A 20,770-nucleotide genomic window follows, 5' to 3' on the forward strand; every position below is an offset into this window, starting at 1 on the left:
CTCCAATTTAGCCTTCAATCTTACAAGGATGTTAAAATGTTGTTCAGAACCTCAAACACTTCTTCCAGATCATCAGAAGTCCTCACAAGGGAGGGTTCCTCATGCCAATTTCACATCTTTGTATTTTCAGTTCTCACTGTTGGCCTTGTGATTCCTCACTGTCTTTTTAGTTCACTGATCTCTCAGGAAAATTTTTAAAATATTTTATATAGTTTTTTTTTTTTTAACAAAAGTGTAAAAACACTGGATGTGAAAATTTGCATTGAATTTTAATTTTGTTTGAGAGCAATTAGCAAAAGTCAGCTGTAAGATTAGCTGAACAGTTTTGTAATATGTCATTTTCTTAGAAAAGAAAAGCTTACACAGCAAAAGGGAGGGAGTTTGAAGCCTGCCACTTTCTCCCCACAACTTTCACAGCCTCTTTAATATCCTTATTCCTCAAAGAGTAGATTATAGGGTTCAGCATGGGGGTAACAACATTATACAATACTGAGATCAGCCTGTCTTTCTCCAGTGAATACGTTGAGGTGGGTCGTACGTATGTGAAGATGGAGCTGCCATAATAGAGAAGGACAATGACCAGGTGGGAGGCACAGGTAGAAAAGGCCTTTTGCCTCCCCTCTGAGGATCGGATCCGCAAGATGGTGGAGATTATGTAGAGGTAGGAAAGAACAATACAAAGGAAAGGAGTCCAACCAATGAAGACTCCAATGGATAGTAGGGCCAATTCATTGACAGAAGTGTCCCCACAAGACAAGAGCAGCAAAGGAGGTATGTCACAGAAGAAATAATTAATCTTGTTGTTGCCACAGAAGGGCAAGCGGAATGTCAGTACTGTGTGTACCACTGAGTTGAGGAAACCACCAGTCCAGCACGAGGCTGCTAACTGGCTACACAGGACCTTGTTCATAATAACCACATACCTTAAGGGCTTACAGATTGCAGTGTAACGATCGTATGCCATTGCTGCCAGAAGCAAGGACTCTGACCCAACAAAAAAAATAAATGCAAAAAGTTGGGCTATGCAACCCAAATAGGAAATGCTTTTTTTCTCTGATAGAAGATGCACCATCATCTGGGGAATGTTGGTGGTGGTGTAGCAGATGTCAAGAAAAGCTAAGTTCCCCAGAAAAAAATACATGGGAGTGTGTAGGTGTGCATCAATCATGGTGGCCAAAATTATGAAGATATTTCCTCCCAAAGTACAGATGTAAGTTACAAGGAAAATGGTGAAAAGTAAAAATTGTAACTCATTTAAATGGGAGAATCCCAAGATGATGAACTCAAACAGAACTGATTGGTTTTCTCCTTCCATAATATGGCTCTGGTTTTCCTTCTGAAATTGAGAACGAGAAAGCATAGATTTCTGTAATCCAGTACTGCTCCAGAAACAGCCCACGAAACAAGAAAATAAATGCTTCACAGATGAAAAGGTAATATTATTTACCAACAAACCATTAGGTGGATCCCTAAAAATGCACAATCCCACAGCAAATAAACTCTGTGCATTAGCACCCAGCGTAAATATAAACATTATCAGCTTTTCATCTATTGGTCAAATCTTTTAAAATGAACACTAAAGCAGCTTTGAATTTTCAAGGAAAACACAAAAGGCCACATGCACTGTGAGATCTAATGAGAGGAAGGAAAGGCCCATCTACTTTGTCTTCCTGGGTTGCAGTAATTTGGAGGCTTATTAGAGACGGTTGTCTTTAGTGGGTCAATCAACTATGTTGCACGGCACACTTTTGGAGGCTATTTGTAGATTGCATGTAAAATTAGTTTTTATATATTATGAAGGATGAGGACGACAGAAAAAGACATAGTGGTACCAGAGGTTGATAGTATATTTGGGGGGCAGTTCCATAAAATACAGAGGAAATTCACAGTTAATCGTAACATACATACCTTACAGTTCAAGACCCTGGGATTTGGATATTCAGGTGATAAAAATAAGTTCTGTCCATTGAAAGCCCTTGTAAGAAAAGAACAACTTTTTTTTGTACAAGGAGAACAGATTAATATTCTATATATCACTTACTGTGTGAACTTTATCCTATACTTTAAGCCTCTACAAATCGCTACATCCAAGGTGCCCGTGAACTAGCTCTTATTGGCTCATAAAAGCGTGTTGTTAATTTTCAGAAATTTTGTAAGCCAGGTGTTAAACACAAGCCATTATTTAAAATGAAATTATGTAAACTTATAACTGAATAAATTATGTTAAAAACTAAGGCAACTTACACAAAACATCACTCCCTGATCATTTTACATGTTCCTATTACCTGTGCTTTGGAGATTTTTACTTTTATTGTGTCTGTATGATGGCGATGCCATAAAATAGCGTGCTACTGCTCATTTATTCCCAAATTCATGTTCAGTGAACCACGTAGATAGCTTGCAATTGGTCATGATGGAAGTATTTATGCTAAGGAAATTGGTAAGATCTATAAATTATGGGCTTGATTCATGGTTTTGTTGATGGTCTAGGCTTAAGAAAATGATGGAAATATGTTAATGATGCAGATTAAACTTAAAAGTGTGTCATGTTTGTAGCCATTTTATCATGAATAACACAAAAAAAGCAGGAAATTTTCTTCCAATATTCAAAAAGGTTTCTACTTTAGGAAAAGTGTCACTCATGTCACTGACAAGTGAGAGAAATTCAGACATACAACCTCCTTGATTCACTTTTGTCTTATTTATTAACACAGACAAACATATCAACCACTAACGGAATTCAGCAACAATGTGAGAGACTTCTTTGTTGAATTGACATTCACAGAATGCTTTTGCTGATTTTTGCTGAATTCTTGAATCCATAGCCAAATTATAGCTGAAATTCAACCACTGTTTAATCAAGTTAGACTGTATTCAAGGGCTTATTTACAGCTCTCAAGTCCATTCACGCTCTCACACACTCCTAGATAACCGTTTCAAACCTCCAGCTACATTTTCCCCCATACTTACTGTCAAATGCAGATCTTGCTTCCTTGTCTATGAGAAATTTGAAGCAATAGGAAAGAACTTCCAGACTCACCATCACATCTGTTTACTTACATGTACAGTCTGCTTTTCCATCTGTGTCTACAGTACTAGAGAGTGATCGTCTGTGCTTTTTTAAAGCCAAACTTTTCACTTGTGCCTTTGACAGTAGTCCCTCATTCAATCAAGTGTGCACCCGAGCAATGTCACTCTCTCCTCCATAATCATTTTTTCTTTCCCTAATGAAACATTCTCTTCGGCAAAGGAACAGTCTATTACTCCTCATATCATAAAAATTCTTTTCAAGTTCTCCTTTCTCACTATTTTTCTTCACCATCCCATTTCTCTGATATTTACAGCAAAACTTCCCAAAAACCGTGTCTAAATTGATGATCTCCATTCCTATTCTTTCCCATCTCTCTTCAACCTGCTTCATTAAGGCTTAACCTCAATATGCCCGATCCCTAGTAGTTGGATCAAATACGAAATGTATATGCACAGAATCTTACCACTTATTTTCACTTTTGTAGCTACCCAGTGAGTCTCCATCATGTCTGTTAGCTATTATTATTAATAGTTATAATATTATTATTGTTATTTTCCTGCTTCTAACCTTGTCCAGTTATGTGTAATCACCTTCCATCATCATGCTTCTATTCATAACCTTCCCACCACACTCCAGCTCAGATTGTAAGTTCAATTTTTTTTTTTTTTGGCTGCAAACCCAGGCCCTCAGCAGTGAAAGCATGATTGTCCTAACCACTGGATCACCAGGAAATTTCCCATAAATTCAAATACTTAAAAAAAGGCCACAAGCTCTGAAAAACTTTTTCTTTTTACTCTTCCGGTCTAATTTCCTTTCTCCTCTTAGTTCATTCAGTCAAGTCATATGGGCCTCTTTGCTGTTCCCCTTTGCTCTTCCCCATGAATAGCCATCTGACGAAAGTCCTAACTTCATTTCAGTCTTACCTCAAATGATATTTATTCAATGAGACCCACCCTGATCATCCTATCAGTGACCCCTTGCACCCCATACCCCCTCTTAGGCTCCTTTCATTTCCCCATGACACATAGCACATTTTAATATCCCATATATCTATTTATTATGTTTATTGTGTATTGCCTGCAAGCTTTACAGTGTCAGCGTATTGACTGTTAATGATGCATTCTGAGTATCTAGAATAGTACCTGGTGCTCAATACGTATTTTTTCAATGTTAAATCAATCTTCTGGGTCTTCCACAAGCTGATTTCTCTTTGTAGAAGATTCATAGGGAAGTCTCTTTGTTTTTTCAAGACAACTTATTTTAGCCCCACTTACCCAGTATGGTTCAAATTGATTTGCTGTGGTAATGATTCAACCAAGAATTGTCATGGAGAAAAACATTACCCTTATAAAGAAAGAATAGCCTCTCCCTCACAGTCTTATGTGAAAAGGAATGAAATTCTCTCCTGCAGTATTACCATCTCTGTCCGCTTATGTTTGGAACCACCTGAAGTGTGGCAGGAAGCTGCTCTCTTCCAACTCACATGTCCAACAACAGGAACCCTCTTCTTTCCTCCTATTTATATGATTTCTTTAAAAAAGCACATAAGGTGTAGTGAAAAATCTAATTACTTTTCCCCAAAGAGCAGTGATGAAGACTTTGGGGACTTTGGCTATCTTACTAGTAATTAGGTAGTATTATAAAAATTGTCTATAGTGGCAAAATTTAAAACATAATACTATTATTATCACTTTCCACAAAATAGTACTGGCATCATAATTTTCCTTAATATTAGATCCTTACTGCTGGATATAGTTGACAATTATTATTATTGCTGTTGTTTTTGTTTCATTTTTTGCTATTGTTTTTATTGTTGTGTTTAAAATAATGTGAACTTCATTATATAATCACATAAATCTAAATAGCATACAATTACAGAAATTTAAATATTTAGCAACTATATTTTTATATTATTTATCTCATTTGAGTCACATAACAACTTTTAAGATAGATGTATGTAGTAGACAAAATTCCGAGATAACTCCTAACAAACCTAAACTGCATATAATCTCCTCGCTTTGAGTGTGGGCAGAACCTAATGAGCATTATGAGACATGACTCTCATAATTATATTATATGGCAAAAATTCTCAAGTCAATTGGCTTTAAAGTAGGGAGATTTTCCAGGCGGATCTGACATAATCACATGTGCCTTTTATTTTTATTTTTTTAAAGCTCTTTATTGGAATTTAATTGCTTTACACTGTTGTGCCAGTTTTTGAGGTATGCCAAAGTGAATCAGCTGTCTTTACACATGTATCCCCATATCCCCTCCCTCCCACGACTGCCTCCCACCCTCCCTATCCTAGCCCTCTAAGTCATCACCCATCTTCGAGTTGATCTCCCTATGTTCAAAAGTGCCTTTTACATCTATTAGGTCGAAAGGTCAGAGTTAAATTAGAAGAGAGAAGTTCTCCACTGTTGCTTACATGTGGCTAGAAGTGCCAGCAGCCTCCAAAAGTGAAGGGAAGCTCCAATCAACAGCCAGCAAGAAAAGGAAGATCTCAGTTCTGTAACTATAAGGAACCGAATTTGGCCAACAGCATGAATGAGCTTCGAAGTAGATTCTTCTCCGTGGATTCCAGAAAGGAATGCAGTCTAGCCAACACCTCCATTTCAGCCTTTTCATAATCTTAGCCAAAACCCCAGCTACAACAGGCGTGGAATTCTGATCTACAGAACTGACAACTGAGCGAACAAATGGTTGTTATTTTAAGCCATTAAATTCGTAGTTAGACAACAATAGAAAACTACTACAGTGGGATTAATCATTTCTATATGAGAATTTTACAAACAAAAAACAATGCAGTAACGTCACTTAAAACTTCATCTTCTCACTGTACACTATTTCCCACTATTGCACATCTATTTCTTTACGGCCTAGAGTATCAAAACACATTTATTTAACAACATAATTCTTTATTCCCACATAGAAGCAATGGTTACTTCCTCTCCAACTTCCTGCTATTTTCCACCTAAGAAATTACAGAAAAGTTCATTGTGATAAACATAAAAGGAGCAGAGAAATAAGAGAAGTAATTGTTCACCACAGTAAAATCTTAAAAGCATAATATTTAAAACTTTTGCTCTTTATCTCCTTCTGTAAAATGTCATCATAGCCACTGTAATCAATTGACAATAATATCATGTGATTCACATTTTTATTCTAGTCATTATGCATTTATTTTTCTGCCACACAAATTTCAACCAGTTTTCTTGGTGAAGAGATCAATTTTTAGATTCACAGACATTCAGCCATGACAATTATTCTAGAGATCATCAAAAGCTACAAATAAAACATCCAGTGTTAATATGGTTGAATTAGGTTAGCGTTCCCCTCTTACCTCCTAAAAATGATCTTAAAGGAAATAAGGAGAGACAGAAGCATAATCCAAACTTTATTTCAAAAAAATTAGGAAAAGTCTGAATCCCAGAACAATAAAATAGAAATAAATATTCAGAAAGCAATGGAGATAAGACAAGGGAGTAGGAAGATGCTAGGAAAGGAAGCCCATTGCTGCAAAGGCAAGAAAAAGCCACCAAAGTTCACTTCTCCTAAGTCAGTGGCGCACGCTAAGATATGAACCAGTCAGCAGTAGGAATTTTTCTTGACCTGATTTGATTTCTAGGAGGAGAGTAGTCAGTGTGGACTCAAAGAAGTCAGCCATATTTGACATAAGAATTTCAGGGGGGAAGCAGCGATGTAGAGAGAAATTGCATATTTGAAGGAAATAGTCTGTTATTGAAGCTGGGAGGAGAACAGAGCTACAACTACAAATCTCAGTTGGTTTACAAAGGAAGAAACACCTCACTTCAAAAGCGGGATCAAAAAAGCTTCGACTAAACTGCTATTGGCAACAGTACACTAAGCTGTTTTATACAAACCCTCAAGTTGAGAACTAAGAGTCAGTCAATATATTAAAAATCCTTTTCAAGGAGTCAGAGAGGTAACAAGGCAGTGAGGATTTGCAGGACCAAGATCTGGAGGAGGGGAGTATAGAATGGAAGGTCTGGCATCTTTCACCATTTTTCTCCTTGAGGTACAAGCACACCTTCATTTACTGTTTCACTTTATTGAGCTCCACAGATACTGGGTTTTTCACAAATTGAAGGCCATGGCAGCCCTGCGTTGAGCAAGCCTGTCAGCGTCATTTACTCAACAGCATTTGCCCACTTTAAATCTTGTGTCACATTTGGTAATTCTCACAATATTTCAAACTTTTTCAGTACTATTATATTTGTTACAGTGACCTGTGATCAATGACTTTGATGCTACTACTACAACTCACTGAAGCCTCAGATGATGGCTAGCATTTTTTTATCAATAAAGTATTTTTAATTAATGTATGTACATTGTTTTTTAGACATAATGCTATTGTACACTTAATAGATTACACCTTAGTGTATACATAACGTCTGTATGCACTGGGAACCAAGTATTTGTGTGACTCACTTTTTTGTGATACCTGCTTTCTGGCAGTGGTCTGGAAACAAACCCAGAATATCTCTGAGGTATGCCTGTATCGGCATATTTGGAAAAGAAATCAAAAGAAAATATTTGAGAAGTTTTCACCTATCCTAACATTAATGACTATTTTCACGTCACTAATATCTTGTGGACAAGCACATTAGACCATTATACATTTGTGGGAATCTTATCAAGTATCAAATAAAATATGGATTCTGCTTTAGACAAATACTTTCTATTCATCTTAAATTTTACCTCCAATTAACCTTTAGAATATCTTCTTCATCTGCCATTTTCTTCCTTACTTGTATGCTTATATTCTTATCTAATTCTTCTTAGTTATCTATAAATTCCCTAACGGTGAAACTGTGTTTTATTTATTATTGATATTTACCACAAAAATTTAATTAAGTCATGCTTGGGGAGAATAAATGGTCACAAATGAAGTTGTCTTGAAAGTAAAGCCTGTATACTAATCTCAAGATCAGGTTTTTTTAAATAAGTTGTTCTATGCATAGCGAGGAGAACTCAATTCAAAATATTTCTACTATGAGAAAAGCAAATCAAAATCTTTATCACACCCTTGCTCTGTTCACAGCTTAATTTTTCTACACCGTAGACATTTCTCAGTGTTAACATACATAAATAAAAATTAATAATCATCCTTGATGTCTCTCATCTTCCTATCACATATCTAAACTATCAAAATATTGAAAGTTGTATTCAAAATACATCTAGAATCTAACTACTTCTCCTATCCCCACCACTATTACCCTGGTCTAGGCTGCCATCAGTTCTCATCCAAAGGATTATAAGGGAATCCTAACGAATTTCATCCTTGCCCCCTTCTCTCTGTTCTCAGAGATTCTTTTACCACAGAAGATATATGAAGTCAGTTCTTTGCTCACATGTCCCAATATCATGCACCCAGGGTCCCATACACCCAGAGTAAGCACTGAAAACCTTCAGCTGACTAACAGGATGCCCAGGATGTGACTACCACCAGCTTTCTGGCCTCATCTCCTGCCACTTTCTTCATCACACACTGAGGTCTAGGCATGTAGGACATATTGCTTTTCCTCACATAGAAGAAGAACACTTGATACCTATGTTCTTTCATTCACTGTCATTTCTGCATAAAATGCCTTATTGTCACATACCTGCGTGACTCACTCCCCTACTTCCTTCAGCATTCTGCTCAAATGTCATTTCTTAAAGAGGTTTTCATTGACCCAACCTTACAAAGAGTGCCCACTGTGGCATGCTCATTCTTCCTTACATTTCATGTGTTTTACTTTAGGAAAGACACATGCATTTTCTTGTTCTTCTTTCCTTTGCCCACCTTCTCAACTGAAAAAAGATCCACGTCCTCATGTCATGCACTCATGGATCTTTTCCATTGTAGTGTCCTCTGCAAACTGAACACTGATTGCTGAAAAACATATTTCAAGTGAATGAATGACTAATCAAACAGTTACTGGAATCATATATGTGAAGAACATAGTTACAAATGGTACAAATTTCTGACATGAAAACAGAACTCAAGAAATGTATCACATTTATTAGAGATGGGAAAATAAATGTCATAAAATAGCACACATGTTACTAATGACATTCTTTAGGCAGCCAGCTTCAGCTTCCTCCCAAAGACTCTCCTCAGAGCCAACTTCACTTCCTTGTTCCTAAGGGTGTATATCAATGGATTCAGCAGGGAAGTGACAGTGGTGTGTATGACAGCCACATACCGTTCCTGTATTACAGAGGTGGCAGAGGTAGGAGGAAGGTAGGTGAGCCCCACAGTTCCGTAAAACAGAGATACCACCATGAAATGGGAGGCACACGTGGACAGAGCTTTGTGGAGCACACGGCAGTTCCCTTCCTTGAACAGAAGAAAGCCAATGATATAGAAGTAGGAGAGGAAAGTGAAGAAGCACATTGTCATAGCTAAGCTGCCAGTGACAGTAAAAATGAGCCACTGATTGAGCCGTATGTCACCACAAGCCAACTCCAAGAGGGGCTTCACATCACAGAAGAAGTAGTTGAGTTTCAGAGAGCGGCAAAAGTTCAGGCGTGCAGTCATGACAGAATGCATCAGAGCATAAAAGAAGCTGGTGATCCAGGCCATGGCTGCCAAGAGAAGACACACCTGGGGGTTCATGATGACAGGGTAGCGAAGTGGGTAACAGATGGCCACAAATCGGTCAAAGCCCATAATGGCCAACAAGATGGCCTCAGTGCAGCCCAGAAAGTGGAAGACGTGTAGCTGAGTGATGCAGCCTAGGAAAGATATGGCCTTGTGAGTGGAGAGGAGGTTTGCCATTAGCATGGGCACTGTCACTGAAGAATAGCAGATATCCAGACAGGAAAGATTTCCCAGGAAAAAATACATGGGGGAGTAGAGCCTTGGCTCTGAGATGACAACCACTAATATGGAGCCATTTCCAAGCAGATCTGTAATGTATATAATCAAGAGGACCATAAAGATGATAGGTTGCAGCTCATGAATGGAGGTCAGTTCCAGCAAGAGAAACCCGTTCACTGTAGTAATATTCTCCATTGCTTTGAGAAGGAATAATCACAGAGGCAATTAGTAAAACTGTTCCAGTAGACTGTATGTGTTAAAGGAAGCAAGTTCACCATCTGGAAGTATATAAGGATGATCTACTGTGAGCAAAATGATTAGAAATGCTAGAGTTAATTCACTTGCAACATAGTTATGGAAAGAGAAGTATGTCATAAATTCTGACTCACTGTGATATATGTGATACATAAAACCAAGAAGCATATTCAGAATGTTGAGTTAAATCTATAAAGCAGCTCATATTGAATAAAGACAGATATTCAGTGAATACTGAAAGAGGACAGAACTCAATTTTAGCTTCATTGTAGCATTAAAATTGTGTATCTAATAAGAGCCTTCTTAGATGTATTCGTTAAAATTTAAGTATTTTTAAATGGACGTGATAGGCACACTTGTCATTTCTGGGTACTGGTAGAAGCTTAGCAATAGTCCTAAATCTCCTCTAAAAAAAGAAAAAGAGTAACTTTTCCTCAATCTAAAGCCTTTATGAAAGTAGAAGACATTTATTTTAAATCCACAAACTTCATATAATGTGTAGGCAGAGGGAATACAGATCAGCAGAATTGCTGCCAGCAGTCAGAAGAGGGCATCGCAGCAGGAGGGATATTTATGGAGGATGAAAAATCCCCAAATACTAAGATGTTTTAGTAGGAAGAGAATATTGAAAACAGCAGGTCTCTGACTCCATTTCTACTTTATAAATAAGTTCATTTGCACCACATATTTTTAGATTCCACATATAGGAGATATCATATGATATTTAAAACAAACCTAGTCTATGGTGGGGAGAGATAAATTGGGAGGCTGGGATTGACATATAACACTACTATATATAAAAGAGATAACTAATAAGAACCTATTGTATAGTACAGGGAACTCTACACAATACTTTGTAATGACCCATATGGGAAAAGCATCTTAAAAAGAGTGGATATATATATATTATAACTGATTCACTGTGCTGTACACCTGAAACTAACACAACATTGTAAATCAACTACACTCCAATAAAATTTTTTTTAAAAAAAAGAAGACAGCAGAAAATAATCAGTCTCAGGAAGAGAGTGCCTCACATTGAGAATGAATTTCTTGAGAATATCAGAAAAGAGCAAATCAGTGTGCATGTAATGATGGAGTGAAGAGAAAAGCATGTTATTACAGAGACAGTAAAAATGTTACAACAGAAAAGGGGACCAATGAGCCGAGAATCTGGGAAAAAGCTATTACACTCCAATAAAGATCAAAAAAAATTTTTTCAATTAAAAAGATTAGAAAATAAAACTAAAAGCAAATGATAAATAAATAAATAACCTATCCCCTTTCCCATATAAACCTCCTACTATTAACTTGCCCCTCAAATCCACCTTGTTCATATATAAACAATAAATAGAAAAACCTTCTGCATCCACTTGAAAGTATAATAAGAAAAAAAAAAACAGAAAAATAGAAAATCATAATTTCTCAACAGAATATATCTCACCTGAAAAAATATTTGAAGTAAAACAGAAAAACTGCAATACAACATTCCTAAGTGAAGCAACTAAAATTATAACATAATTTTTAATGAGAAAAATGTACAAATATTCAAAACAAATTCAGATTAAAATATGATGTGCTATTTTTAAAAAGATTAAACTATTTAAGACATATTTGCTTGAGGGTGGTAAATTACACACAATAGGGGATATAAGTTGATTTAGCCTCTAAAAGATATTTTAGTAGTAACTATCAAATATAAAAATCTCACAGACTCTAAGTTAGCAATTCCACTTCCTAGATTGTCCTTCAAATATGTTGGAAAATGTCAAAAATTAAGTATTTGCCATGATATTTATTTAATCATGACCATACAATGGATTGCAAACAAACTAAATGTCCACATAGGACTAGTTAAATAATTTTCAGGACATAAGAAATAGTAAAATAAACAAGGCAGCTCTTTGTATACTGTGTATAGACTCTTGCACAAAAAAAAAAAAAACACTCAAAAGGACACAAGTAAAAATGCATATATGCAGCTATTCCTACTTCAAAAAAAAGTTGAATGATTAAACAGATTAGGAAATCAACGCTTTCCCAGCTAAAAACTTGTGCCATAAGCCCACTTGTTCCACCCAGTAATTCCAGAGACTTAAATACAGACATTTCCCAGTTATTCTCACTCATCCTTTCTAATGGTTTCAATTCCTTTCTATACAAAAACAAAACAAAACAAAACAAAACGAAACAAAACACCTCCTTCTGAGCTAACCTCCTCTGTCCTACAGGCTGACTGTGCCAATGCACCCTACTCTTTACTTTGTGTGCATACCTTGGAATAAATATATGTTTTTGGTGCATAAGGAAATCCAAGAATTAGGGCTATAATGTATGGACTGTCCCTTTGAATAAACTTAACAAAAAGATTTTAGCTGCTCAAAGTCTTATATGACAAACATCGAATACCTAAGTATAAGAATAAATCACAGAAGACTTGGCCTTCATTTCCATTCTAAGCACAAAATAAACAAGTTGAATCCCCTCCAACTCTCCCTAGAGATGCTCCAGGCATAGATGTCTAGGGATCTCTTCTCAAAGGATTATTCTCTCTGCTTTTCTCTTTCAATAAATAATTATTTGGGGTTTTTTTGGGGGGGTACTTATGGGAGCGTTTTGCTAAATTAAACAGAAAAAAGTAGTATGCAGAACCAGTGTTTTTCACTAAAAGAGTAAAGAAAAGAATAAGTATAACAATTTTTAAAAGATACAGCTCCTAACATTGGAAACTCTAACCATGGATACAAAGTGTGTCATTATTAAGAAATTAAAAGATGATAAAGTTTAAACTGAATCATTTTGGCAAGAGAAGGTGAATTATTGAACTTGAGGAATGTCAGAGAAAATGAAAACAACAACAAAATAAGAGTTTATAGCCACCAAAATGAAAGATATACTACCATCTTAGACTCAAAATAGATCCTGGCTATGAATGGAAGAGAAAATGACAGAAAGTTTTCTTAAAATCTGCCTTAGCCAGAAAAAATCTGAAAAATGATTAGTTTATAGACACATACAGCCAAACTCACAGACTCTGGAACAAGATCTCCTGGAGTGAGAATCCTGGCTCTGCCAGCAGTGTGAACTTGGTTAAGTTACTTAACCTTTCCGGGCCCCAGTTTTCCTCTTCTGTAAATAGGTGATAGTAATGAAGGCAATCTTATTTGATCGATGTGATGATTAAGATTAAATAAAATATCTGTAAGTGAACAAACTCGATATAAGTGATTATATACACACACACAATCATGGCTCAAAAGAATTCTGAATAAGGGTTATGAAGCTCTTCTGCAAGAAGCAGAGAGAGCATTTGTGATGTTAAGAATTATAGTCTGGAAACCTCAATTACATATCTCTAGAATTTTATCCAGCTCTACTGCAGGATGATATTTGCCAAAGGATTACTTTTTATCAAATTCAAACTAATTTTCCTTCATGGACATTGGAAAGCTGATTCTAAATTAACGAAAAAGAATAGGGGAGGTTCTGGTTCAAGGTGGCAAAGTAGGAGACTGTTGAACTCACCTCTTCCCATGGACACACCCAACTCATAGCTATTGTTCCCAATGTATAGCAATTCCCTCTAAAAGAAAAACCAGAAACTGGTTGAAGAACTGCTACACATCAGATCAAGGAGAAAAATCCCACATTGAATCAGGTAGAGAGGCTGAGATGCAATCTGGCCAGACACTCCATTCCCAGCACGGCAACACACAACCAGGAGGGAACACACAACTCCCAGCTTTTCACTGAGGAGTGAAGAGTTTGGACTACACATCTGGCACCCCGACTCTGAAGAGTTCCACTTAAGGGATGAGCCCCCATACATCTAGCTTTGAAAACCAATAGGGCTTGCATCCGAGAGACCCACAAGGTTACAGAGGACTAAGAGACAGTTCTTAAGAGGCTTACATGGGCTCACTGTGGCTAACCAACCCCGACCCCCACCCCCACCCCCACCCAACCAAGTTTCAGTGCAGAGGCAGCAGACTGGAATGTGTCCATTCTTTACATGAAAGAGATCTATTTGCTTATCTTAAAGGCTTGACCTACATTGTAGGCTTCTTATCTAACACACATCTAGGGGCCAACGGCAATACTTCTCATAGCTGGGGGCCTGGCAGATACCATCCTTGTCCTATCCCTCTGCCTCATTCAGGTTGCCAGTATATCCCACCATCTAGGGGATATCCCTTGACCGTCCGGCTCTGGTGGTCTGTAGGGCTCATGTTTGTGGGCCCCACAGGACTGTAACAGAGAAACAGTTCTTAACTGGCTATCCCTGTGGCACAGCACAGAGACATCAGACAGAAACACCCAGTCTTTTGGTGCAAGAGGACTCTTCTTTTCTTAAAAGCTACCTCCTGAGAGGCAGGCTTCCAATTTAGCACACAACTAGGGGCCAACTACCATCCTCTGCAGAGCTCAGGGAGGCCAACAGATGCAATCTTCATGCTGCACCTCTGCCCTGCCCCAGATCGCCGGTACTTCTGAAAAAGCAGTTTATGTACAAGGGTGAGTCAAAAATTATCCACACTCTGACTGTAGAATTTACAGAAGTTTTACTATAACTGGACTGCAGATAATTTTTGACTCACCCTCATACACTGCTGGTGCCCTGGTTTTGGTTGCTGACACCCACAGTCCACATACTCTGATAGCCTGTTCTAACAGCCAGAGGGGCTTGTGTCCCTGGGCTTACCAGGACAGTCACAAAGGAACTGTTCTTAGCTGGCTACCACCCCAGGGCTCAGTGAAGGAGAAGCAGGCAGAAACACCCATCTCACAGACTTCCCCTGAAGGAAGTATGTAGACATACATGAAAAGCTGCTGCCTGAGTGTCTGGCCTCCAATTATCTTGCATCTAGATGTTGACAGAGACATTTATTATAAATCTTGGAGTTTTAATATGTCTTTGCTCTTCAAAGTACACAATAAGGGATTTACCAATAAGTTGAGTGGATTTTCTAGCATTTAGACCAGTTGATCTTTTTCCAATGAGAAAATTGATATCAGACCACCTGATATATGTAATAATAGAGTGGCCATAATAGGAAAGAAAAATCACTAGGGTAGAGATAAGCAAATGGTTTTATTTCCTTTCTGAATAAAAGATATCCAGAATAACAAAAATGAGCTAGAAACAGGAAAATATTATTGTGAGGAAAAAAATAGCAGAACAAACTCTATTATAGAGATATACCCTCAGGATAGAGTAAGCATGAGACTGAGGTCAGCTGCATGACCAATGGTTCAATCAATCATACCTATGTAATCAAACCTCAGTAAAAACTCTGAACATGAAAGCTCAAGTGAGCTTTCATCCATGGTTGGCCACACTCTGCACATTCTTGATCCTTGTGACGTTAGTTTTATGTCTACTCGACTGGGCCAAGGAATGCTCACACAGCTGATAAAATATTCTTTCTGTGTATGTGTGTGAGGGTGTTTCTGAAAGAGGTTAGCATTTGAACCTATAGACTGAGTAAAGAAGATTATCTTCACCAATGTGGATGGGTATCATCCAATCTCCAGCCTCCCTTCTCTCTGGGAGTTCAAGCTCATATCACTATGACAAAAAGCCCTAAACCTCTAGTCCCATGGTTGATTTTTCTAGCATGACCAGCCCCATCCCGAAGCTATCTTGGAGCCTGAGATGCATCACCTTATGAACATAAACTCAGGTGTGACCCAAGTGACTCATGAATCAAAAAGACACTTTTATAACTCGGGATATTCCAAGAATTGTAGAATCTCAATGCCAGAAACTCAGGACAAAGAACAGATAAATTACTTATTATAGAGTGGGTGCCTGCCCTCAGCCCTCCCTGTCCTTCTTATCTCTTGTTAGTTCTCCATGGCTCCTAATTGCCCTTACATGTGTATTTATGAATTTGTTTATTATGTCTCCTATCACACTAAACTTTAAGTTTTATGAGATTGTAAAATTTCTTCTCCTCACTCCTGTGTTTCCTGCACCAACTATGCTGCCTGACATAATATATGTTCAATGATTCTCTCTTAAATATGTGACTAGATGCATAAAAACTGAAGAAATAATGACTACGCACATTGACTACAGAACATAGTTATAGGTGCTACACATTCCTGAGGAGAAAAGGAGAAATCAAGTAGACCATTTACTACAGTGAAGGGATAAAAATCTCAATGGAAATCAGATATAAGTCTCATTCATCTCAGTTGTGCTGCCAGCAGTCTTTAAACGGCTTGTTCCCAAAGGTTTTCTTCAGTGCCAACATCACTTCTTTACTCCTGAGCATGTATATCAGTGGATTCAGCACTGGAGTGACTGCACTGTATATGAGAGCCACCATCTGGTCCTGAATCATGGAGGTGGCTGAGGCAGGACGACAGTATGTGAAGCCCACAGGTCGTAGAAAAGACACACAACCATGAAATGGGAGGCACAAGTGGACAAAGCTTTGTGGAGAATTCTGCAGGATTTCTTCTTGAGCAGAAGGGAGCAAATAATATAGATGTAGGAGAGAAGAGTCAGGAAGAAAGCTCCCATAGATATGCTGCCTGTGACAGCAGAAAGAAGCCATTGATTGAGCAGTGTGTTATTACAGGCCAGTTCCAAGAGGGGCTTGACATCGCAGAAGAAGTGATTGAGTGCTTGAGAGCGGCAAAAGTCCAGGCGTGCAGTCATGACAGAATGCATCAGAGCATAAAAGAAGCTGGTGATTCACATCACCGCTACCAAGAGAAGACACACCTGGGGGTTCATGATGACAGGGTAGTGAAGTGGGTAACAAATGGCCACAAATCGGTCAAAGGCCATAATGGCCAACAAGATGGCCTCAGTGCAGCCCAGAAAATGGAAGAAGTGTAGCTGAGTGATACAGCCCAGGAAAGATATGGCCCTGCGAGTGGAGAGGAGGTTTATAAGGACTTTGGGCAATGTCACTGAAGAGTAGCATATATCCAGACACGAAAGGTTTCCCAGGAAAAAATACATGGGGGAATGAAGCTTAGGTTCCAAAATAGCAATCACTAATATAGTTGCATTTCCAACCAGGTTTATCAAGTAAATGATTAAGAAAAGCACAAAGAAGAAAGGCTGCAGCTTCTGAACACTGGTCAGGCCAAGTAAAAGAAACTCATTGACTGTAGAGACATTCTCCATGCTCTGGGGAGCAAATATAACAATAACAATGAGTTGATGTTTTGAACTTTTAATTTTATACTGTGGGGATTAAGTGAAGCAAGTCTAGTGTTTGGAAGAGCCTAAGGGGGAGCTCCAATGTGGAGAATATTTAGGAGCGGTAAAGCTAAATTTACTTCCAAGAAAATTAAGGAAGACTAATTTATTGAAATAGTACATGATGCATTCTGGAACAGTAAAAGGACATCTGACTAATAAAGACAGCTTATTATGAATAAATCAGATATGGATAAAATGCACTTCTTTAAAGCACAAAACATCAAGCATGATTATAATCTTACTTATGACATTAGAGTTAGAGGTTAGACAACTTTAAAACATACAAAGGAAATAGTTGTTCACCTTATGATTCTCGATAGTGGCAGTAACATAGATGCAGCCTAGTGAGGATTTCTCCTTTCCTCCTAAAATGCAAAAAAGCCTCAGGACCCAGCAATCCCACTACTGGGCAAATACCCAGAGAAAACCATAATTCAAAAAGATACATGTACCACAATGTTCATTGCAGCATTATTTACAATAGCCAGAACATGGAAGCAACCTAAATGTCCATCAATGGATGAATGGATAAAGAAGATGTGGCACATATATACAATGGAATATTATTCAGCAATAAAAAAGAATGAATTGAGTTATTTGTAGTGAGGTGGATGGACCTAGAGTCTGTCATAGAGTGAAGTAAGCCAGAAAGAGAAAAACAAATACAGTAAGCTAATGTATATATATGGAATCTGAAGAAATGGTACTGATGAATCCAGTGGCAGGGCAAGAATAAAGATGCAGATGCAGAGTACAGACTTGCGGACATGGGTGGTGGGGGCGTGGGTGCGAAGAAGAATCTGGGACGAAGTGAGAGAGTAGCATTGACATATATACACCACAAAATGTAGAACAGATAGCTAGTGGGAAGCTGCTGCATAACACAAGGAGATCAACTCGATGATGAGTGATGACTTAGAGGGGTGGGATAGGGAGGTTGGGAAGGAATCTCGGGAGCGAGGGGATATGGGGATATATGTATAAATACAGCTGATTCACTTTGTTGTACAGCAAAAACTGGCACAACAGTGTAAAGCAGTTATACTCCAATAAAGAGCTAAAAAAAATAAGCCTCAGGAAATTAACACCTCTCCTAAAAAGGTAAACTTCAATATTACTAAGAAACATAAAATCCAGAATCTTCAAATACTGTGTAAATAGAGGGAATAAAAACAGCATAGTTAGCATCAGTAGTCACAAGATTGCAGCACGGTGGTGGAGCTGTGTGTGCAGTTGAGAAAAACTTGGAATAGTGGGAACTCTCAGCAGGAGGAGAATTTTGAAAACATGGCAAATTTTCCAGCTCAAGAAAAAAGTGCCCTACACTTACTGGGAATTTCTACAAAAGGAGGAGAATTAGAACATGATAAGGCATAAGCAATGAAGGAAAGAGAGATCAAAAGAGAGCAAAGAAAACCTTTTCATCTGTTTTTGTTTTGTTTTGTTTTATTATACATCTTTATTGGAGTACAATTGCTTTACAGTGTTGTGTTGGTTTCTGCTGTACAACAAAGTGAATCAGCTATATCTATACCTATATCCCCACATCCCCTCCCGCTTGAGCCTCCCTCCCAACCTCCCTATCCCATCCCTCTAGGTCATCACAAAGCACACTAATGATCTCCCTGTGCAGCAGCTACCCAGAGAAAACGATCACCACCTTATTAACAAAAGAGGGAGCCCTTGAACTGAGGAATTGGAAAACTACCCCCACCCGCTCACACTAATACTCCCCTGCTAATAACTGGTCCAGAATATCATAGTGCAGTGTAAGCTTCTGATAAAATAGCTTCAAAGTTGAGAGAAATAATGAAGAAATAGTCAACTTGACAATCATAATAGGAATTTTTAACATATCTCTGTCTATGACTCATAGAAGAAAAAGCCCAGGCTTACAAAGAGCACCCACCATGGAATGTTCATTCTTCCTTACATTCCATGTGTTTTACCTCTGAAAGCGACATGCATTTGCTTGTTCATCTTTCCTTTGCCCACCTTCTCAACTGAAAGAAGATCCACATTCTCATGTCATGCACTCATGGGTCTTTTCCACTGTAGTGTCTGCTGCAAATTAAACACCGATTGCTGAAAAAAAAAATATTCCAAGGAAGTGACTGACTAAATGAAGAGTAATTGGAATCATATATGTGAAGAACATAGTTACAAATGGTACAAATTTCTGAAATGAAAACAGAAATCAAGACATGTATCAAATTTATTAGAGATGAGAAAATAAATGTCATAAGATAACACACAGTTTTTATTTCTTCTAGTGTTGCTAATGATTTTCTTCAGGCAGCCAGCTTCAGTTTCCTCCCAAAGACTCTCCTCAGAGCCAACTTCACTTCGTTATTCCTAAGGGTGTATATCAGTGGATTCAGCAGGGAAGTGACAGTGGTGTGTATGACAGCCACATACCGTCCCTGTGATACAGAGGTGGGAGAAGCAGGGGGGATGTAGGTGAGCCCCACAGTTCCGTAAAACAGAGATACCACCATGAAATGGGAGGCACACGTGGACAGAGCTTTGTGGAGCACACGGCAGTTCCCTTCCTTGAACAGAAGAAAGCTGATAATATACAAGTAGGAGAGGAAAGTGAGGAAGCATGCTGCCATAGATAAGCTGCCAGTGACAATAAAAATGAGCCACTGATTGAGCCGTATGTCACCACAAGCCAACTCCAAGAGGGGCTTCACATCACAGAAGAAGTAGTTGAGTTTCAGAGAGCGGCAAAAGTTCAGGCGTGCAGTCATGACAGAATGCATCAGAGCGTAAAAGAAGCTGATGATCCAGGCCATGGCTGCCAAGAGAAGATACACCTGGGGGTTCATGATGACAGGGTAGCGAAGTGGGTAACAGATGGCCACAAATCGGTCAAAGCCCATGATGGCCAACAAGATGGCCTCAGTGCCACCCAGAAAATGGAAGAAGTGTAGCTGAGTGATGCAGCCTAGGAAAGATATGGCCTTGTGAGTGGAGAGGAGGTTTGCCATTAGCATGGGCACTGTCACTGAAGAATAGCAGATATCCAGACAGGAAAGATTTCCCAGGAAAAAATACATGGGGGAGTAGAGCCTTGGCTCTGAGATGACAACCACTAATATGGAGCCATTTCCAAGCAGATCTGTAATGTATATAATCAAGAGGACCATAAAGATGATAGGTTGCAGCTCATGAATGGAGGTCAGTTCCAGCAAGAGAAACCCGTTCACTGTAGTAACATTCTCCATTGCTTTGAGAAGGAATAATCACAGTGGCAATTAGTAAAACTGTTCCAGTAGACTGTATGTGTTAAAGGAAGCAAGTTCACCATCTGGAAGTATATAAGGATAATCTACTGTGAGCAAAATGATTAGAAATGCTAGAGTTAATTCACTTGCAACATAATTAAGGAAACAAATATGTGATAAATCCTGAGTCAGTCTGATAT

The 20,770-nt window shown here is 38.3% G+C and overlaps 2 protein-coding genes and 1 pseudogene across 2 annotated transcripts; all 3 read right to left on the reverse strand.

Annotated features, from left to right (window-relative positions):
- Positions 1 to 7,088: 7,088 nt before the first annotated feature.
- Positions 7,089 to 10,055, reverse strand: LOC130831799 (olfactory receptor 12D3-like). Its single transcript, XM_057700202.1, has 2 exons — positions 9,150 to 10,055; positions 7,089 to 7,091 (listed from the first exon to the last, which is right to left on the reverse strand). The coding sequence occupies exons 1-2, from the start codon at positions 10,053 to 10,055 to the stop codon at positions 7,089 to 7,091; spliced, it is 909 nt and encodes a 302-aa protein (XP_057556185.1).
- A 6,257-nt stretch (positions 10,056 to 16,312) lies between these two features.
- On the reverse strand, positions 16,313 to 17,262 carry LOC130831886 (olfactory receptor 12D3-like; annotated as a pseudogene).
- A 2,369-nt stretch (positions 17,263 to 19,631) lies between these two features.
- Positions 19,632 to 20,570, reverse strand: LOC130831870 (olfactory receptor 12D3-like). The gene has a single exon (XM_057700330.1). It carries the CDS (start codon positions 20,568 to 20,570, stop codon positions 19,632 to 19,634), a length of 939 nt encoding a protein of 312 aa, XP_057556313.1.
- Positions 20,571 to 20,770: the final 200 nt, after the last annotated feature.

Source organism: Hippopotamus amphibius, chromosome 11 (genome assembly GCF_030028045.1).
Source record: "Hippopotamus amphibius kiboko isolate mHipAmp2 chromosome 11, mHipAmp2.hap2, whole genome shotgun sequence".
Lineage (NCBI taxonomy): Eukaryota > Metazoa > Chordata > Mammalia > Artiodactyla > Hippopotamidae > Hippopotamus > Hippopotamus amphibius.